Source organism: Rhipicephalus sanguineus, chromosome 10 (assembly GCF_013339695.2).
Source record: "Rhipicephalus sanguineus isolate Rsan-2018 chromosome 10, BIME_Rsan_1.4, whole genome shotgun sequence".
Classification (NCBI taxonomy): domain Eukaryota; kingdom Metazoa; phylum Arthropoda; class Arachnida; order Ixodida; family Ixodidae; genus Rhipicephalus; species Rhipicephalus sanguineus.
Window position 1 is genome coordinate 3,246,366 of NC_051185.1, and position 27,361 is coordinate 3,273,726.

The following is a 27,361-nucleotide window of genomic DNA, read 5'->3' on the forward strand; positions in this document are numbered from 1 at the left end:
ATGTTTAACACCACTAACAACAGAAGCAACTCTGGAATGCTCTGTTACTGAACGTTTTGCTACAAGACAACGAAAAGGGCACAGGTGAGTCGTACATAGTCCAGGAAGTGCTATTTTGTTTCAGTCCAGGAGGAAGACTGCAATGTAAGCGTACCCCAGAAAAGTGGTCTATTCATTTTACTTCAGGGAAGAAGGCTGCGATTGCCGAGCAGGGTGTAGCGACTCAAACCATACCCATCCTATTCCTTTTTCATCCAGTGTGCATGCAAGTGGCCTCGCTCAAATACAGACCGCTTGTTCGTGTTGCACCGCCACTGCCACATCTAAAACAAATTGCTCTTCACAAAAGCAGTGTGTGGCTCACAAAGCGAAACACTCTGGCTCTCACATGAGCAGAGGAGCTTGATGTGGTGTGGCATACTGAATGAAAAACGAGGTGCAAAAAACACAAGGACCATAAGGAACACTTACAAGAGACGAGTGCAACTATCAACCGAGTTTTATTTGAAGAACACGAATACTTATACATGAAAAAACCATATCACCATCATGATGTCCTAAGGCTGTATCGCGACATAAAGGCAATCTCTTCAAGTGCCACTCACATGAGCAATTTACTAAGTAGGAAATTGACCTTTAGGTCAGTGCAGTGCTGCCTTCTCTTAACGGATTTTTTAACTGGCCTGTACTATCGCATCAAATGAAATGCGAACAGCAGCAAGCATTAGCAGTGGTGTAGTGCATGCCGTCCAGTCATCACTTTGCAACCTTTTTGTAAAAAGGGGTGGACATCTGTCGCTAATAACTGAATTTATTTAGCTTTCTTGTCTACTTTGACCACTTTGGATTATCTTGCATTATAAAAAATGGTGCACACTATGTGGATGTTGCTTGGACCTCCTACCCTAACAGACAACTGTATTTGTGATATTGGTTTGCCAGTCTATCGGAATGAATTTGCATAGCCAACACGGGGACCTTAAACGTAAAATAGCGCCCACAAGCATATCTAGGTCGAGTGCAGGTGCTTTTTTGCAAAGTAGTTGCACCCAGGTTAGGGAGGGTCTGCTGATGTGTCTGTCACGGCTCTCTTTGCATGCGGATATGCAGCAGGTTACACAAAGCCATCACTGTAATATGGAAACAGCATGGCTTCTTCGGAGGGGGCAAGAGCCCAATCCCCCTTAAAATGAGCTTTAATGCACATGAAAGGGTGTTTTCCTGTACTGAGAATTTAGAAAGAAGTGGTCAACTGCAACTAGTGAAATCGACAACATATGGCTTGCCGTTCTGTGGCACTGGTTAGGGCATTTCTTAATTTTAATTTTTTAGGTATTGCATGCTATCAACATATTGCTTATCAGGGACGACGGCGCTTCCTTGTCGTGTCACCGTCAAAAATGCTGACGTGCTGCGAAGCCAGTGCCTAGAGCCGCGGCCACTCATTTCGCCATGTTCCGCTTGCACAGTGCATCACTGCAGTCATCAGGTTTTATTTCATATTTCGCGGGCTTTCTTTAAATACCGGAAAAAAATCGCCACGCATTACGTACGTTGCCCCGAAAAAATTTGATTGGTCGTTTTGGAATGCCCCTAAAATGTAACGAAACACGCTTGGCCCTAAAGTGAATACTAAAAAGATTTCCTGACTGACCTTGGTTAATTAACCAATTAAACACAATTTAAAAAATACGCTAACAAGCACAACATGTTGGCAAACTGTACGTCGTTGGTTTCATTCAGTTGCGGTTAACCACTTTTTAAATACTTTCATCTCGTTATGTGGAACACCTGTATATGTTGTGGACCAGCAGGTTAAATCATGCTTTAATGTTTTCCTGCGATAATTATTTTTTCCACAACATATACTACACCCCTGTGAACTTGTTCATTTTGCTGCTCCATCTCGCTGCTGTCCTTGGCTGTGTTTCCCATTACTCTTCATCCATTCCATTGCTTGAAGTGTGCTATGCATGACGTGGTCAGCCCAATTCCATTTTCTCTTACTCAGTGTCAACCAGGGTGCCACCCACCCTTGTTTGAGCCCCCACCCCAATCTTTTTATGTGACACTCATATTCTTCCATAACATGGTGTGCTGCGTGGCACAGTTGAACCTCATTCCTAACGAACACTGATACAGCCAATTATTGGTTATAGAGAACTAAATACAAGCATTGGATGGCTGTGCTTCATTTCAGTGACATTTATTCTTTTACAACAAAACCGAAAGCGCGAGAGCCATCGCCATATCGGGTGTAACGAAGAAATATTTCGTTTGTGCGAGGCTCAAAACTCGAAAGGTGGCATAAAAAGCATAATAATTATGGAAAGGCAATTCACTAGCACATATTTTTTAAAATGTGGCTTTAACATTAAAACTGTGGTTAAAGCAGCCACAGTGGAGATGATGGTGAACCACCCATAAGTAATGTGGATGTCGCATACAGGAGGCCGAGAAGCTACTACACTCGGTAACAACCTGAAAAAATGTCACCTCCTTCTGCAGAACCGCAGTGCACCTACTCTTCACCCGTGAAAGACAGTCGTGCCGGCGGTTACCACTCAAACCTTAGGCACTCTTTCTTAGCTAATGTAAATGCTACGCATATGAGTTCAAGGCTCATTGTTACTACCTAAACATTACGTTTAGCTGAACAGTGATGTCAGAATCCCTGAAGAAATTTACCAGGGCATTTATGTTTCCATCCTAGAACTAGCAACAAAATTGTGGGTCTGTATAGAAAATTTAACTGTCCGAAATGCTTGAGAAGTGCTTGACGTCATAAAAATGAGAGATTTGTGGACGGAGCTGCCATTGTTTCTCAGGTTGTCACCGAGTGAAGCAACATAGACAGAGCCTCATTAAAAGCCACCTGACGAATATCGCATCCGTATAAAGGCCCCTTCTGTCAAATGAACTAGTCTCCATCGTAATTTCACCTCATCAATTCGTCATAATTTCCCCTTCAACAGTCAATTTAGTTTAGAATGCCATGAGGAAAGAGGTAACAATTACCTAACAGTTACCTAATTACCACCTCGTGCAATCATAAGATCATCCGAATTAACCGGATTGCAGCCAAATATAACCGAGTTAACGAGAGCTTGATGACATTAAACAATGTATATGCTGGCTGGGACCAGAGAACACGTCCTAATAATCCGATTTTCTAAATTAACTAGTTGAATTAACTAGCTTTTACTGTACTTCCTAGCCCATATGTTAGAGCTGGTGGTACACAACGAGAGTGCACTTTTCGCTTTAAGGACAGTGGCAGATTGCCTGTCATGATTATTCTCTGTTGAATTCCCTTTCCACGAGTACTCTGCCCTGTTGGTAACTGACCAACATATACATTTTCTTGTACAGACTACAGTGGTTTCCAATCGTGAGCTCTTTCGCCAGGCTATGAACCATTGTCTTCTGCGTATTCATTTTTCGCCCTCTTGTAACAGTTTCTCAGTTTAGGTCTTCAATCATTATTGGCGATTCATTATACTGTAGCAAGTTTGTGAATATTTTTCGTATATTTAGTGAAAGTAAACTGATGGGTCTACAGCTACTCATGTTTAAATTTTGCATCTCCCTTCTTGAGTATTAATACCCGCTGTAGTAGCTTAGCTTACCACGTAAGGTGCTACGCTTCCAAACTATAGTTTGATTTATTCCTGGCCACATTATTCTGACGGGGCAAAATGCAAAGAACACCTGTGTGCTTGCACTAGTGCATGTTAAAGAACCCCAGCTGGTGAAAATAATCCGGTGTCACCCAACCACAGTGTGCCTCATAATCATGTCATTTTGGCCCTAGCAATTACTGTTATCTTGAGTGTTAATATGATGGCATTTTTACAGCTCATTGGCATGTTTCAAGTTTTGAGGCATCGAGTGGACTGTGTCGCAAGTTTCCAAAATATATCTCTCCCATATTTGGTTAAATCAACTGTTATACCATCTTCTCCAGCCATTTTTCTGCACGGCGCATGCCTTTCCCAACCTTGGCAGTAGAAATTTGAGCGTCTCGTTCTACTCCGATTTCATTTGAGGATGGACGACTTATGTGCAAACTGTACAGTTCTGTGTACAAGTCTACCTTCACTATGTAATCGAAATTGCTAATAATATTGCCCTGCTCATCTTTCAGTGTGCATTCTGTACTGCCCTTAACTTAAATGTGAACAAGGCTACCATGCGGGGTTACTTAAATGAAAAATTGCATAAAACCACCTAATAGTTGCAAGAACGTAGTGTGTATCATAGTGCCGAACTTTTTGACAGCTACACAGATCACGCAATTATCAATGCTGCTGTTTGCCTCAATGTTAGCTCATTACCATTGCACATCACAAAAGTAGGTCCTGGATGATCAAGGTGCATCACATTAAGACTCATCTGGTCAAGCTGTATGAAAGAAGGGAATTTTGAGGGCTAGTGTTTTTGTTTGACACAAGCTGAACGAAAGCAGCAGATAATGAAGCAAAGGAATGTCTAGGGGACGTTAATTGTGCTGTTTTAAGTGTATTGAAGTAATTGTGACATAGATCTGAAGGTGAATGACATAGAGTCACCTCTGATATTTTCCCTTTCTGCTCTACACACAGTCCAGTTGTTGCGAGCAGCGCTGCATGTCCCTTGTGTTACATCAAGACTCCTCATGACTGCAAACTTTTCCAGTAAAAATAGAATTCCCCGGAGGAAAAAAGGCCAGGCATGATAAATGTGGAAACAAGTGGGACACTTCGAAAGACCACTTTTAATAGAAAAATAATGCCGACGATTCATTGATGAAAATCCCCTTTAGTGTGACTTGTGGTAAAATGCAATCTTTGTAGCCATTTCAGTGCAAGTGGGCAGAGATCAAAGCTTAATGACAATCACTTCCACCACTCGGCAATTTTGCTCTTCCAATAGGATTGATCTAGAGAAGCAAGTAATGCCACCACCAGGGAAGAATACTTGCACGAATTAAAACAGACGCTGGACTTCGCATTTATAAGAATTATTCACAACAAGGAACCCACGCCAAAGCTTGCCTTTGTACCAAAGGCCTTTGTCCTGAGAGCCCAACATAGTTTCTCACAGTGCAACGAGTGCCAAAATCTGTTGCAGCTGCACTTGCCCTAAGGCATCGAGTACACACAGTATTCGAGGACACCGGCAGCTCAAGAAAAAAAAATCTCGCGATTGACTAACACCTCAGTCGTCATCAGAAGCCTCACTCGCTGCTAGGTCAGAGTCCTCCACCGCACTGTCTTCTTCGTCCGCCCTGTCCTCCTCGTCTTCCGAGATGTCCCACTGTGGGTGCGATTCTTGCACCTTTTGCGCAGGCTTCACATCAAGCCGTAGGTTCTGCATGACGTCCAGGTCACGGTACGAGTCACTGCGCACAATGTAGTGTGTAATGGTAGATGCCGGGCCGAGATGGAGCTGTGAACTTAAGAACCACCTCCTCCGTATCCACCAAGTTTGTTACCAGGAAGGGCACTGTGGACAGGCTCCTCTGTTTCTTGTCAACCAGGTACACCCACCAGAACTCCTGTTTGTCATCGGGGAACAGTGGGCAGTGGACACTGTGTGACCGCCGGGATTTCTTCTCGAGGTTCTTGTCCTTCTTGGAGACCTTGTGCTGGATGCTCTGCCAGTCGTCGTCCTCCTCTGCAGCTGCCGATGAAGCGTTCCGGTTTGCCGCACTGTTTCGTCGGCTTGTCTGCTTCTCGCTATGCCTTTCGTCATCACTGTCCTCGGAGTCGCTGTCCTCGTCAACGTCGACTGCGTCGTGCTGTTCTTCGTCTCGTGCTGGCTGAGGATGTGCCTCTTCCTTAGTTTCCGCCACTTGTTGTTGCTTCTTGCCTTTGTTCTGCGCGGCATTCTTCTCTTTCCCTTTCCACCCTTTGCTCCTTTCTTCTTACGAGACTTGTCCCAACCCTTGTGCTTGTTGTTTGCAGTGCTCCGCACCCGAGGCGAGTTGTCCTTGAGATCCCCAGCCGCGGCGTCCACTTCTTCCGTGCCAGATGCCTCCTCCGCCTCCGGCTGGGCGGCTTCCTCTTTCGCATTGGACAGCAGGGGCCTTCTGGTCAGCGTTGCCGTGACTGTGACGATTGACTCTGCAGTGATGACACCTTCGTCTTCGTCGTCCAACACTTCCGTGCTCACGCTGAGCACAATGAGAGGCATGTTCTCGAGGCAGGTGAGGATGTCCTCGTACTGAGCGTCGCTGAGGTTTCGGAAAAGAGTCCGCCTGTCGGCTGCCGGAAGAGCGCACAATTGGTGTAGGCTGCGAATGGACCTGCGCTTGCCGCTCAGGTGTTTCAGCAGCTCCTCCGTGACGTGCGGCAATTGTAGAAACGGGTGGCTGTGCTCCCACTGTGCTTGCACCAGCAATGCGCTCAGTCGCATGGCCGACTCGAGCGTCTCCAGGCTGGGGATTCTGGAAATGCGACCTGCCAGGCCGAGCATGGTGAGCTGCGACGCGCAGTGGACAAACTCGGCCAGCAGGGCAGGGCACTTTCGGAGGACGTAACACCTGTCCTCGTCCAAACCGGGGCTCAAAGGTATGCGAAGCATGTGCGCGTACAGCAGGGCGCGCGCCTTGATGCTGTACTCGTAGCAGAGCGGCCGCTCGCGGTTCTTCTCGTTAAAGTTTGGCAACATTTTGATGAGCGCGGGGATCTCGACGTCATCCGTTGGGCGGAGCACAATCTCCGGGTTGTGACTCTTCTCAAATTCTAGGGAGGCTGCTAAAACCATGATGACACGGCGCAGAATGAGTAGGTGACACTTGTTGATGAAATACAGGTACAGGTGCGAAGTGTCCAGAAGGACCTGGTCTTCCCCGTACTTGGCCGAGCGGTACCACCAGACACCAACCGCCACTGGGAGCGCTATCATGAAGACCGCCGCGTACAAACCGAGTACCCAGAGCGAGTTCTCCTTCTCGACGATCCACGAGGGAAGAGCAATTCCAAAAGACGTGGCCCCGGGCCCGTCCGGGTTGCCGTACGTCTCCCAGTTCTTGCGTGCCTCTTCGTCGGTGAGCGCCGCGTACGCCTTGGCGATCATCATGAACTTCTGCTCGTCGCCGGTGTCCTTGTCCGGATGGTAGACCAGGCTGAGCTTGTGGTACGCCTTACGTATGGCCCGCTCCGACGAGGACGGGTCGATCTCAAGGATCTCGTACGGGTCCCACTTGACGAAGTCGTGCTCTAGGTGAGCCACCTTGTACGCGGTTGCGGCCATGGCCACCCACCCAAGCACGAGCAGTACGCGGACGATGTTCTGTTTGGTGCGGCGCCACGGCTGGTTGACGCGCAGACGCCGGCTCTTGTCCACGCACTGCGGGCAGCGGCAGCTGCGGCCCCCTTTCTTCTCCGAGTCCGCGGCGCGCTCATCCTTCGGCCAGAAGTAGTACGTGCAAGGGATCACCACGAGCGCAAGAAACGACAGCAGGAAGTAAAAGAACGTACCGCCGCTCTCGTCGTACTGAAACTTCGCACCGGCCATGTTGCACTCGCCGACACAACCGAAAGGAGCACCACGTCTTCAGCGTTTCCGTCAATCATGACACGTGACGGTACTGCAAGGGGGCGCTATCGTCGCGTCCCTTAGCAAAAATTAATAGTCTAACGCAGACAGTAGTGCAGTTTACTTTATTTCTTGTTGCTGTTTTAGGCACGCGCAGATGACATTCGCACGAGAAAAGCTTTTTTTTTGGACCTTCAAAACTTACGACGACAGTAGAACAGGCATCATCATCAGCGTTATCGTCTGCTTGAAGCGCGTAAAAGCGCGACTCTTCCTCGGCGCTGTTGTCAGAGCGCTGCTGCTGGCAAAGACGTCGTGCTGTGGCGTTTTCGAGCGATCTTCGAGAGTACCGACGAGTCCACTGAGAGTCTGCCGACGCTCCGCTGATACTTTCTGATATCGGTAAGATTTAGTTCACTTTCATGTAGGGACAAAACGAGGGACGGTGTAACAAGGAAAGCCTTCGCGATTGGGGTCGGTGGGTCACTGTACCACTGCGTCGCGAGAAAAGGAGGAAACGATATCTTTGCAGTGCAACGGACTTTGACAGCTCAAGATACGCCAGGGCATGCGCACCTGTGCCGCTTTAGGAAATGTGCTGCACACCTGAATGTTTATGTGGCTGCGTAAAGTCATTCTGCTGGCTCTGAATGAACTTGGTGAGGTGTTTGGCAATGACGGCCAGCGCGCAGCAGTCTTATCTAAAGCGCGCAGTCGATCGCCTCTGTCAAAGTTGCGCGTATTATGCGCGAACTTTAGTGATGCGCAGAATGTGCTTGTGGCACGTCGGCGTGCCACTGCAACTGAGTGCGTAAAGGCGTTTTCTCAAGCAAGTTTTCGCGAGCATGCCTACGTGCGTGATCATTGTTTCCTTGATCAAAAAGAAAGCGGTTGGTGGGGCAATTAAGGGGACGCCTTATTTTTGCGCTTCCTCTTGCGTGCGGAGCATTGTTTGCCAGCTCGTCTGCTGCCACTTTTTTTCCCGCGTTTGTTCATGGCGACTGTCATTAAGTGCGTCAGAATTAAAATGTCTTTTCATGATGCCAGCAGCTACAAGACGTACGCTATGTACGTTTTGTCCAAGTATGCACAACACATTTATTTAGACAGGCCTCGATTTATTTAATTAGCACGTATAGATTGAGTGCAGATCATGCAAGAACTGTTTATCAGAATTACAGTGTAAATAAGTGAACGCGCAGCTCACGCGCCTCGAGGCGCACGATTTAGAAGAATGCTGTTTTACTTAGAATTGCAGAGAGCTGAGGGTAATGTATTCATTCTAAAAGACGGGGCGTGCAAACGCTGATACAAGAACTTTATAGTCACGCGAACGCTGCAAAGAGGGAACGTGCAGCTCTTACACCCCGAGGCATGCTTCAGAGGAACCCACGTTTATTATTATTTTTTTTAGTCACACAAATGCCACAAAGACGAAGTGCATAGACAGCTTCAGTTGGGCGTCCGCAGCAACCTACGTAAGCAGCTCGCGAGGTCGTGCTTACGCAGCAAAGCCTGCCCTCACTAAACGGCTGTAGCTGGATGGACGTAAAAGCTGCAAAGCGGATTGCTGCGTTGCATGCTCTGTAGACGGTATTGTGCTATGCAGCGACACCAGACGCCAGCTTCTGAAACAACCACCACCACGGCCAGGTCAAAGGGCTGTTCGCGTGTCGAGTCTCCCAAACAAGGCGCGAGAACGACACGCAGAGCCCACAAACAAACGCTACGCAGCTTTTCAAAACCTGCAGACGGCCGCAAGAAACCGTGCGTTCTCCTGCATACCGGGCATGCGTACTGTCATCTCCATTCGTTTCATGCGTCCGCAGAGCTGCTGCAGATGCCCAACTATAACGGTCTATGTTCAGCTTGCGTGCCTCAAGATACGCTTCAGAGGAACGCAGCTTTTTTTTTTTTTTTTTTTTTTAGACATGCGAACACTGCGAAGACGCAATTAACACGCAGCTGGTGCGCTTCGAGGCACGCTTTAGAGGAATGCAGCTAGCTTTATTTTAACAACGAAGCTGTTTAGCAAATCGTTCCTTGTCCGGTGAACCATAAAATTAACACCATCACAAACGGGTATGTGCCACAGAAATTGAGTAAATCCTACTACTCGCCACTGGTCCACTAAAAATGAAGAAGGCAACAGTTAGCCCAACAAATGACTGCGATGAGACGGTGGCAAGCGGAAGAGCCCGAGTACGTACAGCGAGAGAACACCAGGGAATTGGAAAGGCAACGGCGGCTGCGCGAAGACCCCGAAGCGATGGAAGGCCTACGCCAACGATGACGTGCACGTAGATCTGAGAGGCGCGAACGCTTGGTTTCACCGGGAGGTTCTGTATCTGGAGTTTGGACATCTGTGTCGTGTCTGTGACTGTCTGTGGTTTAACTCTAATCTCTCTGTGCTGAGAATCAATGTAGAAGCAACCAAATTAGTCTTCAGAATCGTACAGTTTCGACGTACAAGCCTTGCGCAGCTTAGTGCAAGCTTCGCCAATTTTTTTTAGTCATGTGAATGCCGAAAAGACTCAGTGAATGTACAGCTCATGCACCTCAAGGTACACTTCAGAGGAACGCAGCTTTCTTTCTTTTTTTTCAGTCACGCGAACGATGAACACTCAGCTTGCACACCTTGAGACGCGCTTTAGAGGAACACAGCTAGCTTTATTTTTTTAGTTGCGCAAACACTGAAAAGACTCAGTGAATGCACAGCTCGTGCACTTCCAGTCAAGTGAACGCTGCAAAGACTCAATGAACGCGCATTGAGACACGCTTTATATGGACGCAGGTAGCTTTATTTTTTTAATCACGCAAATGCCAAAGAGATGCAGTGCATGCACAGCTCGTGCCCCTGAAAGTGCACTTCAGTGGAACACAGCTTTCGTTCTTTTTTTTTTTTTTTAGTCATGCGAATGCCGTAAAGTGAATGCGCCGCTTGTGTGCCTTGAGCCATGGTATTTTTTTTGTACCGTTTTGTGATCGTGCCGGATTTTTTGCCTGATGAGGGATCTTTCACCTTAATGAAGTTCGCGTGCTCAATTCTGTGCATGCTTTAACATTTCACGATTCCTTAACCAGCAACCTTGTTTCCTTGTACAGACTGTGATTTTTCTATGCTCCATTGTCTTGGTGGTGGTTCAGCAATGTGGTTTGTCCCAGCTGCCCTGAGTCGATCAGCGGCCATGTTTAGGCGTGGTAGGTGACCTGCATTCTCTTACAGTACAATTTTTTATCATGCATGACAGCAGCAGGTGTTCTAGCTGTCTTTTTCTTCGCATATCACTCGTAGGAAAAACAAAAAGAAACGTTCCTTGGGATTATTTGTTGTCCGTCACTCTGTACAATTAAATGAAATGGTGAACACCCACCATTACCAGGGAGGATGTCTTGCGTGCAGTGATGCCTGGTTGTCTTTCATTTGGCAGAAGAATAGCGCACAGTTGGTCATGGAAGCAGAATATTTTCTTGCAAAGTTTGTATTTAGGATAGAAAGAAAATGGAATACTACAAGATGTGAATAAAACAGCTCGTTATAGTGGGATTGTACGAGATACATTTTACTACTGTTTTGAGCAGCATATATGACACAACTGAATGAATGAATAAACTCTAATTGATGACAGTCTGGCAGTTTCTTTTGTGCAGGGAGAGAGTGGATTAACCCCTTCCGTCCATGATGATGGCGGTGCCTCGGGTCCTGGGACCCGGGCTGCAGTATTTTTTTATTCTAACCTCATTACAATGAAGCCACATCTATCTGGAAAACTTTTTATTTCATTCACACGTATTGCTTACATGCTCATACGGGAAAAAGATATTTTAGGCTCAATTTATTATATTATAATCGAAGTTCATTATATCGTATTCCAACTGTGTCTACAAAGAAACATATTTCATTTTGGCCATGTTTTATCTTGTCGATTTTTTTTTGTTAGTCAACTGGCATGAGTTCTTACTCTATAGAAGTCAGAATGCTCTAAATGATAGAAAAGAGTGTACCAGTAAGGGTCATAAGTAATTAACTATGATACTTGCTTTTACAAATGAGTTTTGAGAATGCATCTTTATTCCTGCGATCGCTGCAGCTGCCACATATGTGACTTGTACATCAACTTTGTTCATTATTTGTGGGCACTGTCGTCATGAGCCGAATTGCTGCACATCAGTACATTTTGCAATGTGTTTCGTAGTCCTGAAAGTGTCGCTGATGCCAACTAGTGCAGCATTTTAACTGGGGGGGGGGGGGGTAGGGGGCGGTCAATCCCAGTGAAGCACCAAGTCTTTGAGAAAAGGCTAGTGTTTCTGACCTGGGTTTTTTAATGTGCTTGTAAATCTAAAAACATTAATACTTGTGCATTTTACTCCTCCGCCCCAACTGGCAGTTTAAATCACAATGTTGTGCTTAGTGCAGAATGCCGGTGTAATGGTAGGGCCAGTATTTTGAGACCAGCTCTAGTATGAAATCAAAATATTCCAATTTTCCCATATTTTATACTTTATGAGCTTGCCGTGTAATTTCTATAAGGCAGAAACTGTGTTCCTCCGACATACATTTTTGATGTAGTACCATGAAAATAATTAGGAAGACAAAAATGGGAGGTAGGACGACATCTTCGTATTTGTGATGGCAGCATGAATGTAAAGGTTACTTCCATATCTGGGATGGGTTTGCATGCTTAGGTATACCAAAAACATCTTTTTCAGATTCTTCCTTCTGTACATGAGCGAAATCATTAACAAAACTAATTCCTTCTGGTAGTTGACATATTCTGAAATGCATGGCAACATATTTTTGTCAACAAGTATAAGCACAGGTGAGCATAGGCGTCTGTGACAGTACCTCGTGGACTCTGTGACATGGTATCTGTGTAGTCAGTCCCAAGTGGTTTGAGGCAGTCCAGTGCGCATGAAAAACGAAGTTTGTTTGTTTATTTGTTTGATTATTGGCCACTGTGAGCCTTAGCAGGCCCGTACAGAAGTGAACAATAAGCACTTAGGTATAATTATCAACACAACATAAGAAAACACTTAAAAATAGTTATCACACTTAGCCACTATGTTCTATGTGACAAGGTTCTCTACATATTTTTTGAAGAAAAGCTAAGAAAATTTGTATTTAAATGACTTAGTGTGTTACACACATACAGATCTAACAGTATAGGAACGAGCTTAGCAATCTAGCAACGTAGCAATTTCGGGGTATTGCATAAAAAAAGTCTCGTTCAGTTCTAGCGGTGAATGCCTCAAAGGATTCGACATTCATGCAAGCACGTGGCAGATTGTCCCATTTTAATGCGATAGCGTCAAAGAGTTCGTTTCGTATGGATTCCAGTGTCGGCATCATTGGTTGTGAGCGAAAAATCGGCATTGTCCGTGAGCAAAAATTTGAGATAGATGCAAGTAAATAATTAATAAAAATCTTTGGTTCGAGTGGGAATTGAACCCAGGCATTCAGCATGGCAAGCAGGTGTTCTACTACAGTGCTTCAAATGTTTCAGACAAAAAAAAAAGAACCCTATGTGAATGTCGCGTAGTGCGAGGAGTCTCTTTAACGCGTGTAATATTGCGTCGTCAAAACCTGGGAATTGCGCAACGAGTGGGTGGCTTAAAAGCCCAGCCATTGTCGGGCATAATTAATCATCATGATCGGGAGCAGCATTGACAAAGTGTGCGTGTGGCCTTGCGCATGTGTAGTGGTTACTTCGCCAATTCGCAGAAGCAAAAATGATGGCTTAGTGGCCACTTCACAACTGTACTTGCAGTAAGCATTCTAGGATAGTTTGAAATGGCCAATGTTACGTACACATGGATTCCTTTCCTTGCGGTATGGTTGAGGTGTCCACGGAGACGAGAAGCCAGACGAGATGGTGATGCGAACGGGGGCTGATTTTGCCATCGTGGTCTACTCTTGAAGGCGAAGCTCAAGCGTCCCAAGTTTTTTCAAGTGAAGCTTGTATTACCTGACTCGTATTGGCGTCGGTGTTATGGGTGCTCGCGAAAAACTCGTGGCGCATATGTGCCTCACTACTCACTGCAGGGGCGTAGCCAGGGGGGGTTAAGGGGGTTGAGCCCCCCCCACGAAATTTTTCGATTTTGCACGTGCAAATATACACACACATATACAAACGCACACACAAACACACAAAAAGGATGACTGAACCCCCCCCCCCCCCCAAAAAAAAAAAAAAAAGTTTCTGGCTACGCTTCTGACTCACTGGTGCCCCTCTGGTGAGTGGGGCACCAGTGGGTGAGTATGGGGCATGTTGGTGTTGTGAGTGCTTGCAAAAAACTTGTAGTGCGTATCCTTAATGAGAACGAAGAGATAATTGAGCCAAGGAGAGTATAAGGGATGTTAATAGTAATTATAAGTGTCTTCGAAGAAGTTAAAGTGAGTCTTCTAACCATAGGCGGAGAGTTTTCATTTTACCGGAGGGGGCGGGGGCCCGACTTGCTCTTCCACATTTGTCTCTCACTCTCCATATATATATATATATATATATATATATATATATATATATATATATATATATATATATATATATATAGAGAGAGAGAGAGAGAGAGGAGTCCAACTTCCAAATTAAAGAATTTAATGTAACTTTAGTCTCTTAGGTGCCCGCGATATCATAATGAAGATCTGTAAGTGGAAGACCCTAGATTTATTTTTCAATTTACACAAAGACATCGATCCACATCGTAACTCTTGGCTCGAAGCGAAATTTTCGTTGACCGCATCGCTTAAAATCGATTCACGCAATGCGTGGGGCTAGGCTTTACTTTGTTAAAACATGCACCACACAGGAGACAGTAGGCTAACGCTATCACGGGAAGCTTTAATTATATGCCAGTGAGTTCACTTCAAGATGGCCGAAAGTAATTCTGAGATGGTAGCAAATACCATTTGCTACCACTACACCTTGTGCGAAGCTGCGGTTATGTATCTGGACGAGTAATGGAGTTGCTCACTGGTGGCCGAACTTTTAGTAAAACCCTTTACTGATAAATCAAAACGGCGTACAATCTTTTTTTCGGCACTTTTATAAGCAGGCATGTCGAAGGGTACCAATATGTATAGGCAACCAAGAAATTACCCGTTTTTTTATTGGCGAGTAAGTTTGTGCGAAAGCGTTCAGTGGCTGACTGTGTCGGGATTGCTCATTTTTGTGTTTTCAAAACCATTCACTACGGGGTTCAAGACAATTAGGGCGCAGCTCTTTGGCGTCCGTTCCTGCATTGAGCGGCATCGCCGTTGGCGTCGGCGGCGTAACCGATAGCACGAACGAGGACGAAAGAGAGCGAACGCGGAGTCTGTCGATATCACGAGATACTGGCCTCTAACCTCGCTTTCTTCCTCCATCGCGCGCGCTGGCCCCTCGGTCGGAGCTCGCGCGCATGCAGGGCTGGCACGTGCACTGCGGCTGGCTTCGCTTGTCGTAACGGGGCTGTGGGCGTTTCACTTGGTTCACGACAGCTGCAATGCACAGAGTATGTAGTGTGCGTAGCACTCGAGCGCTGGCAGTTTCTGTGGCAATATGTAACGAATGTTACACTGCTACAACTGCGGATAGTCAAAACTTCAAACAAAGCTGGCGTTGCCCGAACACGAGGCTGCGCTCAGCGAATTAGGCAGTATCGTAATCGCCGGTGAATTTTTCAATTTGTCGTAGCTTAAGTCGTCGCTTCAGTTGTTCATCAGCACAACATATTCTGCACGTGAAAATCCGTTTGAGGGGCATTTTTCCATTGAATGTTTGGCTTGTCATTGGCCCATGTGCTGAATGGCTGAAATGAAAAAGAAGCGGGCATAAACAGCCTCCTGTGAAATAGCTGCCAGGCAGGACGACCCGGGGACCTAAGCCAAGCTCTTAAAAAATACCCTGGGCCGGCGCCAGGGGGGGCTCTGCCCCCCAACCCCCCCCCGTACTTTCCGCCTATGCTTCTAACACTTTAATGTGATGTCAAAAAACTTGAATCCATTAAAAAAAGAGCTGTGCATTTTGTGTGAAAAAGATATGCCAGGGATTTTTCTCCGTCGAATTTTTTCCCTAGCATGGTCTCGCTACACTTGCAAGGCATCGCCATTTTGAATGCCTGAAATTTCTTTACACTCTAATCAATTCTCCCCGCCTCAACACTCTAGACAGTTATCTTAAGTTTTCCAGACCTTTATCTACGAAGAGCGACCACACCCTTAACATTGGAACCTTTTTCACACGCACTGACATGTTCAAATATAGCTTTTTTTTTTTTCCCTGAAATTTGTTTCCCACTTAAAGAATTTCTGGAAGCCTGTTCATGAATGTTCATTTGTTGATTTCTTCTTTTCCCACTCCTGCAATAGCCTCATTGAGGCTGCAGTGTGTAAATAAAGCAAAAACGATAAGACAACTTGCTGCCAGCGGGGACCGAACCTGCAACCTTTCAATAACGTGTCTCGTGCTCTACCAGTCTGCCTTTTTCACGCCGCCCTGCTGCATGCGCTCTCCCCTAGCGGAAAAGTCGCGAAACGTCTTCCCATCTCGGAGGCTTGGCTTCTGGCAATACCAGTTCTCCCGGCCCCTGCCAAACACCTACCAAAACTGCAGAGGGCAACACAGGAAAATGAAAAAGGCGCATTGAGCTACAGCGGTGGTCAGAAAGGAAGAAAGTAAAGCTTTGCTTGCCCCATTTTCTCGATGGGGAAGGGCTCCCAATTTTTTATGTGGTAGGCAGGAAAAGAGTATTTGTTAGTGTCACAGCGTGTTCTACATGGCCTGATACACTTGGTCCGATTTACTCTGGACGAGTACCGAGAGGGTGGCATCCCATAGTCGTTTGCTTCATCCTATTTGTCGTCTGCTTGTAGTGCCGTGTGCTGCAATTGTTCATTTTTTTCTTTTACCTTGAAAGGAATGGAACATCCACAGAAACGGAGCTGGCTGCACTTACAGCCAACTTTATGGCATCTTTTTGTCACTGCAGGATTTTAGGGCAGGAGGGATGTGGCACCAAAGAGAACTGCAGAAACTGTGGACTTGCATCAAGAAAGTAGCACGAGTGTAGCTGCTCTTGTTGCTAACGCTTCAGCATTCTAATTTAAGAGCTGCAGAAGATGTGAAAGTTATCACTTGCAATAGATCTGTCATACATTCCATTATTGTTGATGATGGGGACATCGTCTCTCTGCACTGGAAAATGGCCATTCTGATGGACAATGGTGCAGGTGGTGTGAGCAAACTAATATGATGAGCAAGCATTAAAAGCTTGGTAGAAAAATCTGACATCATCCACTAGAACATGGCCACATGCATGATCAAATTTGTCGTCTGCTGGCTGATCGAGCAAACACATTCCAGTAGTGAATCAGTGGCTGGGTCCGAGCTAGTTGTTACAGTGACATTTTGAAACCGGTAAGCGTACGAAGACGGGGACAAGAAGACGACAGACAGAGCGCTACTTCGAGCCAATATTTATTGCGACACAAGCCGGCCATATATGTAATTCCTTCGCTCATCACGGGTAACAGAGCATGCCTTAAAGCCAAGCTATTGGATTTTTTCTTATTCTTTTTTCCTTACGCTCTTTTATTCACTAACAATTAGAGGCATTGTTTATGTACGCACGGAAACTGGGCAACGAAGCAAAAAGCACTTAATACCATGAAAGAAAAAGTTTTTGACAGAGTTCATGAATATGCTCTCTAAGGCGAAATCGACAGGGTGAAAACAGGGACGTGAAATGAACATGGGTTTTAACGAAAGCTGGCCAGGATAAATGAATAGGAATGAAGAACAACTAATTTCGCTTAACAACAGAGGTCGTCAAAAGGTAAAACAGTATAAACAAAGAGGACCTTTAAAATATTAAAACTTAAAAGGTAAGAGCACAATAAAATGCACTAGTTTTGCAAAAAAATTCAGCAGATCCTATGCGTTATGGGAATCGGTTTCATGTGAACCAGTCAGCGAGTACTTATATGCTGTATTTTATAGCTTTGAGCCAAGCATTACAAGGTGGATCGACGTGTTTTTGTAAGTGTAGTAGCTGTGTGCACATTGCGGGCTTACCAGGCACATCGACAACACAGGCGTTTAAAGGGTAAGTTATGGTGCGACGTAACGTCAGCCCTCACGTTAAGAGTACATACGTCAGTATTATTGAAACTAAGTGCACCTTATGGTGCAATCATGTGAATATCATACATAACTTTTGCTAATGTGTTCTTCCGGGGTCGAGCAATGCTTCAATATAGCTTGCTGAATCATAGGAATAAAAATGTAATGCTTATTAGATTGTTACTTGAAATACGTGGCGCAAGGTTGTAACTGCGAAGAAACAAGAAGAGACAGAAAGAACGCCAACTCACAACTAAGTTTATTTTCATGAAGGCTTCACAATATAAAGGCTCTTGGAGGACATGCGCAGAACATTCCACTCACCGCACGTGCAGGCATGAACAGAGGAGATTTTTAAAAAGAAGATCACAATCATGGTATCTGGGAACCAGCAACAAACAAATATATCCAAATGTAAAGACGCCGAAAAAAAAAAAAACCCGAAACACAAACCTGCGGAAGGGTCGAGAAAAGAAACCAAAAAGACTGACAGATACTCCGTAGCAAAACCATCTAAAGTACATCGAGATCCAACAGTTGGAGTTCACTATTACGCAGCGAAACTGACGGCACGCTGACGCAAGAATCTCCTTTCTTCCTTATGTGAAAGGCTTGCAGTAACCCCCGCACCAGCATATCTTGGCTCCTTCCAAGTAGTCGCGTGCGATTGAACTGCGGTGTGCAGCCACACGAAGCACAGTGGAAGGGTAAATGAGACCCTGTTCCATTCCTAATTGATAAAGAATGTTCCCTTAAACGGTCATTTGTACAGCGTCCTGTGTGGCCTATGTAGACCTTGCCACAGCTCAGGGGAATTTCATATACACTGCCCACGGCACAACGCAGAAAAGGCTTTGCATGCTTCTTATCGCACGCCGCCTTGGCACCTCTCGAAGAGATGCGGGCACAGAGCCTTGAAAGGTTATTCGGAGCAGAGAAGACCATCGGCACATGGTGCCGATTTGCAACCTTTTTCAGGTTGTGGGAGATTTTGTGCATGTATGGCACAACATGCGGTCTTTTTCTCGGTCCTTGCAATGGCTCTGGCCTCGTGCGTTCCCCTTTCAGCCTCTGAAGCAACGTTTCGGACACACTGACTAAGACCGAATAAGGGAACCCGGCTGCAGTAAGCCGCGATAACTGACAAGAAAAACTATCACACACTGTGTGCTCGCATGACTTGGACAGTGCAGAACGAAAACACATAGCAGCTACAGCCCTCTTTACCACTTTCGAATGCGCAGAATCACATGAAAGAAGTCCTTTTCTTGTTCTAGGGCTGAACTTCCAACAGACATATTCTGTTTTGTTGGAGTTTTCCCTTCTCTTTAGCGCTAAATAAAGCCCTAGATTTTTATCGGTTATTATTGCAGCCTGCACTATTGCTACTGGCATGGCTTGGTGCTCTCGTAAGCACAAGAACTCTGACTCATGCTGGTGCATTAGTAGAGTTCACTTGGATGTTCTCTGGAGAAATTACAAAACTGCATAAACAAAGTGAAGGAGCTCACAATTGAACATGTCAGCTGATTCAATACGTGGACTCGGAGTTTTTGGCGCGTGTCTGTATGCCTGGCTATCACACTTCAAGGCCTTCTGAACAACTGTATTCAATAAAACTTTTGTGTGCCAGATGCGAGTTCACATTGGATGATGAGAAAAGGCAGGGCATGCAACGTGTCTGGAATTTCTAGCCTGGCGTATTGCCCATATGCGACACGAGGGGTAGTCCAGTAAGCACATAAATCACAGTTGCCACAGTGTGCTCTTCTCCACTCAGCAGTGCAATGCAAAAGTGCTGGAAACAGGTTCTGGCTTGTTTTTCATGTAAGTGTATGCTGTCTTATTCTGGTGTGATTTTGATTACACCCTCCTGGATGGCTGATCAGCTAGGAAGCATGGCCAGCAGAACAATTTTCTAACAATTGCAAATAGTTGCTTTTTGCACAGCCATCTGCATGTAAGGTGACACAGACATATACCTAGTTGTGCTTGCAACGCATGCCCACCGGGGACATTGCATGGGGCTTCTTGCAAGTGGCCCCTAACACTTGGTCAGTGAGGAGATCACCCAAAATAATTCCTTGTTTTGATTGTCTTGATTAAGATTGAGATCGGGACATGCCTCTTAGATCTTCTCTGGCATTGCTTGTCTGATTTTGAGTATTGCTGACAGAAAAATCTTTTCACGCATCTTCATTTGCTCTAGGTGTCATGGCCCAGGAACGACTGAAAACCATCGTTGGCCACCTCAAAGGTGGTGGCATTAATAACGTCATTAGCATGTTTGAGGACAAGAACATCGTAAGCCTGCTTTGCCATTTTCTTTTCTCTGTAAATGTTCTGTGCTTTGTAGTGAGCCAAGAGTGAAATGCATCATGTTGTCACAAGCGCTGTACGAGTGCATAGTTAAGCTGCCCCTTCAAGCGTCATTGATTCTTGTGATAACGTTATCCTATTGATGTCAAACCCAAATGCTGGTGACTCCTCTGACTTGTACAGGAGCTATGTGTGATGTTGTGTAGGAAACACCATATCTGCCATCTGCAATGCCCACACTCCTCGGTAGTGTAGACATTCACCTGCATAGCAGTATGTGGAAAACTGTGCGAAAAACGTAGACAAAGGAAGAAACGGACGACACAAGAGCATACTAACAACTGAAAGTTTATTGAAAAAACACAGAATATGAGGAGCAATAAAACCACGTGTGCAAGATTAAACAGCAGACAGGAACTACATGTGCGCATCAAGATACGCAATCTCCGCCTCCATCGTGCAACGCCACAGATGGCCTGGCAACACAACTATCTCCAGCTTTGAAGATAAAATAAGCTTCGACGATCTCACATATAGTATGTTCCTTGTGCCGTGCCAGAACTTTTGTTCCATGGAAAACCGGGCTGCACTTACAATCACGACAGTGTAATGGCAGATTTGTAGAAGGCTGTCCTTTCTCTGATAACCTGTGGTCATTCAATCTCTCATTGAGACGGTGGCCGGTCTGCCCGATATAACTGTTTCCACTGGAGAGAGAAACAGAATATACCACACCCTTGCCACGTTCTGATAGGCCGTCCCTGTGTTTGACTCTGCACTTAAACCACTGTGGAAATGCTCCCTCCACCTTTCTTTCAACAGCCCCGCAAATTCTGCCCAACTTATTCCTCGCGGAAAGTACTACGTGTACTCCGTACTTCGCGCCAACCTTCTTGAGGTGGTGTGACACACCCTGCAGGTAGGGGATGCTGACCAGTGCCTTCTTATCCGGATCACTCGCAACGGGGACTGAACCTTTCCGCTCGGACTTCAGGTTGCGCAAAACCTTTTCACAAAGGCGAGCCAGAACAGGCGCAGGGAAGCAGGCCTCCCTAAGCCGCCCCACCTGCCTGGTGAAGCTTTCTGCAAGAAGGTGTGGGCATGTTTTCTTTAAGGCTGCAGTCAAACAAGAAACAGCCATCCCGTTTTTCACTAGCGTAGAATGGCTGGATTGAAAATCCAAAATTTCCAACCGAATGACCAGATCCAGAAACTGCATAGCACCTTCTTTTGGAACCTCAAAAGTGAAATTTAGACCAGACCCTTTCTCCTTGAAAAGTTTCAAAGCGTCCACTCTAGCCCCAACACATTGACGGGAATCTACGAGAACAAGGTAATCGTCAACATATCTAAATTTTCTTACTGCAATATCCGTTAGGTCTGGTTCAATTTCCCTGTCCACTCTGCTCAAATAAATTTCGCTTAATACTGGGGCAACACTGGAACCAATACATAGACCAGACTTCTGAGTATAGACATTTTCACCCCAGCCGATCACAGTGGACCGTAAGTACAAGTCCAACAATTCCAGAAAAGCACCAACAGCAGTACCACATTTGTCCTGAAATAATTGCTCGTCATTATCCTTAACAATGCAGTCCTGCACATAGGAAAGGAGTTTATCATGCAGCAATGAATCAAATAAGTCCTCAACATCAATGCTAAAACCCGAAAGAAAGGCTCTAACATCAGTCTCAAGAAACTGGATCACTTCAGAAGAGTTTTTCCCATGATACGGATCCACGATGCGCAAAGACGACAGGTGCTTTTGCAGAAACCCCGAGACGTGATGCTGCCAAGTCCTACGTTCACTCACAATTAGACGAAATGGCGCACCAATCTTGTGGGTCTTCGCAGTGAAGAACATGTGAAGCAGGGGACACTTTTCATTCTTTACAGAAGCAAGAACTTTTTGCAGATTCAAATCGTTCAGTAGACTCGCCGCTTTCTTCTTAATAACAACTGGTTTCACGATCACCTTTTTCAGATTCTTGTCGACTGCCTCCTTCACTTTTTCCAAAAACGTTTCTTCTCTCATCAAAACAAAGGACCCTTCCTTATCCGCTACCAAGGGCCGGATTCCTTTCGCAACCAAGTCATTCACCAGGAAATTCAACAGTACACGAGAATGAACCCGCTCCTGCACTGAAGCCATAATATCAGCAGCCTCACCAATGCAACGTGGGCGCTCATTTTCGGCCACTTTAGCAGAGACGGATCGTGCCATCCCTAAATGCTCCGCCGCTCCAAGACGAGGTTCAAAGCAGAATTTTGGCCCTAGGCCCAACACACGCTTGTGCCTTTCATCCAGCATGCAGTCTCCCACTGTCAGCACTTTTCCAGGAGGGGGCTCTTCTTTTTTCACTTTCGGCAAAGACGGACGTAAGCCATTCCACAGGACGCATGACATTCCACAGCAATGGTCGGGCCTAGTGCCCGACCATTCCTTGTACGTGCGACTCACCCTCCCACACCTGCAGGGTGTGTCGCACCACCTCAAGAAGGTTGGCGTGAAGTACGAAATGCACGTAGTATTTTGCGTGAGGAATAAGTTGGGCAGGATTTGCGGGGCTGTCGAAAGAAAGGTGGAGGGAGCATCTCCAAAGTGGTTTGAGTGCAGGGTCAAACACAGGGACAGCCTATCAGAATGTGGCAAGGGTGTGGTATATTCTGTTTCTCTCTCCTGTGGAAACAGTTATATCGAGCAGACCGGCTGCTGTCTCAATGAGAGATTGAATGACCACAGGTTATCAATGAAAGGACAGCCTTCTACAAATCTGCCATTACACTGTCGTGATTGTAAGTGCAGCCTGGTTTTCCGCGGAACAAAAGTTCTGGCATGGCACAAAGAATGTACTATACGTGAGATCATCGACGCTTATTTTATCTTCAGAGCTGGAAATGGTTGTGTTGCCAGGCCATCTGTGGCGTTGCACAATGCGGAGATTGCGTATCTTGATGCGCACACGGGGTTTTATTGCTCCTCATATTCTGTGTTTTTTCAATGAACTTTCAGTTGTTAGTATGCGCTTGTGTCATCCGTTTCTTCCTTTGTCTACGTTTTTCACGCAGTTTTCCACATTATGCATTAACAACTCGTCCAACAGTATGTTCTTCTAAGCTGCATAGCTCAGGGCTATCCTACATGTGGGGAATTAACAGTTAGTATGAACACACAATGCAAACGCACACTGGTGGTTCACATATGTCAGTCAACTTCAAGAAGCACAAGAGAGCTTTTGTGGCCTTTTGCATGTATGAAGCTGTAGGCCAATATCCCAGGATCTTGTTCTGCGGAAGTGGTCTTGCATCAAGGTGATGGAGTTTGGTTTCTAGAACATGCCATTGAGTTTGATAGGATGGGTAGTGGCATGGAATGTGCTCAGCAGTCTCCTCACAGCTGCATACAGTGCTGCATGCCGCACTGGTGGCCATTGTAGTGGGAAAAGAATATGCATTTGTAAGTACCACACCAAATGACACGCCCAAGTTGCATTGCAAGTGGAGAGCCCGGATGGCTAACACAAGTTAGGGTCGATAGAATACCAGTGGGAGAAAGCCAGTGTATTCCATTGTAAAAGTGCGATGTGGCGAACAAGTGATTGAAGTTGCTATGCAGCATTCGTTATCCCCTTCAGGCGCAAATTATGATGCACTGTCTAGGGAGGTGTCAAACTTGCATGTCATAATTCCAAGGCTCTCAATATTACATTCCAAAAAAAAAAGAAGCAATGTGTTGTTTTAGGTTAGTTTCAGCAATCAATTATAATTAGCATGTAATTAATTATTCTGCAGTCAGTCATGTTCTATTTTAACATACTAAAGAATGATACCATAGGCTCCAAAATATGCTCAGTTAGTTTTTGGTTGTATTCATTTTGTGAAAAAAAAAAGTAATGCCCTTGATGATGGTCCTGGAACGGGACACGTCAAGCGACCCGTCGAACATTGTAGTGCCTTCACCAAAGTGAAGTCATGATGCAGCACAGTGAGGTTAAGTCAGGACATGCTGACTATGCGGAAGGTTCAATTCATTCAATGAGCAGTGCTTTCGGCCACGAGTTGACACGCCTAGCAGTGGTGTAAATCCAGAAAAATCACAAGGGGAGCACATTTTTCCATGGTGGACATTTTGTTTTTGTAAACATAGGTTTTTATTTATTATATAAAATTAAAATGGTGCTATGGAATAACGGAACAAAAAAACATTCACACCTCGGGTATTGTGCTACTGAGTCTTCTCTCAAACCGGTCGAACAGCAGTTGCAATTTCCATACAGTCTTACACAGCCGAGGGGTATTGAATGCAGGTACCACAAGAAAATAAACAGGCATTAAATATATTCTGTACAACATGAGTAGTGACCACCAAGGCAATCAAAATATGCATTTGACTAGCATAGACGTCAGGATATGATGTTTGAAAGATAAATCTCAAGGGGGGACACCTGCAGGGGGGGGGGAGGGGACACCTGCAAGGGGTGTCCCCCGCCAGCATGGATACATGAGGGTCGGGACCCCCCTGACCCCCCTATGATTTCCACCACTGGTTGCATAAACAAGTTGCGTACACAAACATAGCCACCACCACTGAAGAGTGTGGTATGGGCATCCGCAGATTTTGTTCATGAGTCTAGTGTTCAACTTCATCGGTGCTTGCAAAATAATTGGAAGGATGCGGATGCAGACAGCACTGACAGGTGTACACACATGAAGTTCTGCCTTTCAACAAATCTTTTGAAACAAGGCGCAGAATATTGCAGTTGATTCTACTTTTTATGAGCCTGATATGTGAATAAAAGAAAAGAACAAAAGTTTGCAATGAGCTGGACCTTGGAGGTCTTTGCCATAGTACAGCAAATGGCAATAAGTACAGTCTAGAAATCTGAGTTTTAGGACCTACAAAGTTGGCTTGCCTTTAAGGGTTGTTGCTCTAGAAAACAAGTCCTGACAAAAGTGCACTGCATTGTTCTACAAAATTTTGAACCAATCCAATGAAGAAAACCTACTTCTCTTTAGGAACGCCAGAGAAGTTTCAGAGTTTGTGTCGAGCTGCAATAAAGGCACGTGTGAATGTCTCTTCCGATAGACATCAATCATTTCCATACCATCAGCATTGCTAATAGCTTGCTGTTCAAGAACTTGGTGCAATAGGTTTTCAAAAAGTCTCTAGTATTTTAGTTGGTGCATTTCTGGAACTTTTTATCCGAAGTGAACGGTCATCAATTGGAATAACAGACCTCTCCTTCAAAAAGCAAGGCATGTGCATTTGTTGCAGCATTGGTTCTATTCTACACTCTAAAAAAAAAAAAAAAGAGCAGTGTACCAGTACTTCCTGGTCAGCCATCAGCGTGACAGCATTCTTGATAGGAAAGTAGCGAATTTTCGAGAGAGGAAATGCAAGCAAATCAGATGGCGATTATTGTTGTGTGCCAGAAAGACTCTCCAAAGACACCCTAGCTTTAAAGGCTGTGGCGGTGCTATATCACCCCTGTAAAGGCGACTGCCGTAACTTGGGCGCGGCCGCTGTGTTTGCCACGCACGTGCTTGGCGTAAGTGGAGACGTTCGGCCAAGGTCAGGGATGCGCTGGCTGTAACTCGAGTTTAGCACGGTGGCGCCGGCATCACCGCCGCGGAGAATTTGTCTTATTGTATGTCTTATGTATGTCTTATGTTATATTGCATTGCATGTCTTATATTGTGTATACGTTTAGCGTGTTACGTGTTACTAATTCGGCCGGCGAGCTCGCCATATATGTAAAGAAGTGGTTAATAAACCTCAGTGTTTGTTGCCCGACCGCGTGAACTGTCTCTGTGTGTTCTGAGGGCAGCGGCGTATATCGCATCAGACCCCACAAGGGACAGACAACCGCTCAGAACTCGAATTTAGATAACCCCCCTAATGGAAAGATTGTATATCGTATTGGCTAAAATGAGCCTTGCTTTTCTCATTAGACGCAGATTTATACTTTTATTTCGTCACTAAAATCACTTTTGGCGCCTCATGTGGCAAAAAAGCGAAGATGCATATGATGGTGTTGGCGTGACCTTTTACTGGTACACGCAGTTAATGGTCTTTATATCACTGTTGAAATAGATTACACTTTTTTTATTATAATATTTTCTTACTGAAAATGTGCCTATGTGCAAAATGTGCTTACTCTTGACGTATGACCCAATGCTCATGAACGGCAACACATGGCCCTGGCAATTTACTCGTTGCCGAAGCTAATCGCGGAGGACACGGGCAGCATGAAAGTTAGCTGATGGACTAGCGGCACCTGTAGACAAGTTGAAGTACCACAAGCACCTGGCCCACGAGGCGGTAAAGGGATTTCACGTGACGACAAGCATTCGGAAAACGTTTTCTACCGGCTTTTTGTTTTAAAAAACGGTTGAAAATTACAAAATGAAGGTGGTTAACCAAATTTGCACTCACTCCTGTTAAAGTAGAACGTTGAGCGTAATGAACAGTTTGCGAGGAGGGCTGTCAGGATTGCTGTCAATTCTCAGCGTTGCTGGTGGAGGCACTCGTACTTTTTCCAAAAATTCTTACAAAATATGCTCACACTTTTGCAATCAATCGCTGCAGGTTTAACCACTACTGAAGGGGAGCTTTACATTGCCCTGTAAAAAACTGCATTGAAAAAAATCTGTTGTCAGTTCCGTTAATAAAGTTTTACTGGTCTGTAAGCAAGACCATCGAACTCGTAAAAATGTGAAAGCTTTTTGAATTTGGCGACGATTTTTTACTTTTTGTTGACAGTGAGTCACATGAAGTTCAGTCGAATGCACAGAATGTTGTGATCGCTTTGTGCCGTCAAACACCTAGTGGTTTGACTGTCTTGTCTGATGTGTATACAACCGTCTCACTTACCACTCTCTGGGTGATGTGTCCTTAAAGACAGTACAGATTAGTGAAACAGGCTTCATCATTGCATTTATAGTTCCCATTAGAGCACTGCACGGGCTGACCCGAGAGCTCGGGCCCGGTCGGGCCGTCCGAAGAGTTTTTTGGCAGGCCTGGGCATGCTTTAAAGAGCCTAAATCAGGTCTTTGAGCACACATGAACGTTGTGCACTGCATGGCCCAAGGCATTCTGTGCAAACCTGAAGTGACGCATGCAAAAAGCTGGCTCTTGTAGTATACCTCAAGACAGAAAATAGAAAAACAAATGAAGTTCTAATCCTCTCTTTTCAACTGAGGGATGGGGGTTCGATCGCATCTGTGGCAGTTGCATTTCGATGGAGGCAAAATGCTAGAGCCCTGTGTACTGTGCAATGTCAATTGCAATGGCGCAGCTGGGTGGCCTTGTTTCTCTTCATTTTAACGCAAAAGTGTTTTATGCCAAGGTCCACCACGGCTCTACTGACATATTTCCGCCACGGATATGACGTAAAATATATAGACTAACAGAT

At 45.4% G+C, this 27,361-nt stretch overlaps 2 protein-coding genes across 3 annotated transcripts in view; one reads left to right on the plus strand and one right to left on the minus strand.

Moving 5' to 3' along the window:
• Positions 1–4,739: 4,739 nt before the first annotated feature.
• Positions 4,740–7,564, minus strand: LOC119406264 (translocation protein SEC63 homolog). Its single transcript, XM_037672994.2, is given in 4 exon segments — positions 4,740–5,164; positions 5,199–5,391; positions 5,393–5,865; positions 5,868–7,564. Coding segments are annotated over 3 exon segments (2,301 nt in total). The 5' UTR covers positions 7,504–7,564; the 3' UTR covers positions 4,740–5,164; position 5,199.
• Positions 7,565–7,769: 205 nt separating this feature from the next.
• LOC119406265 (probable phytanoyl-CoA dioxygenase) overlaps positions 7,770–27,361 on the plus strand; it is a 42,460-nt gene continuing 22,868 nt past the window's right edge. Inside the window, exons 1-3 of one of the 2 annotated variants that reach the window (XM_037672995.2) lie at positions 7,782–7,926; positions 10,630–10,725; positions 19,834–19,928. In XM_037672995.2, coding sequence (XP_037528923.1) covers positions 10,644–10,725; positions 19,834–19,928 — 177 coding nt within the window. In that variant the 5' untranslated portion in view covers positions 7,782–7,926; positions 10,630–10,643. Of the gene's footprint in view, positions 7,927–10,629; positions 10,726–19,833; positions 19,929–27,361 lie in introns of both variants that reach the window. The other variant, XM_037672997.2, reaches the window with a different exon arrangement.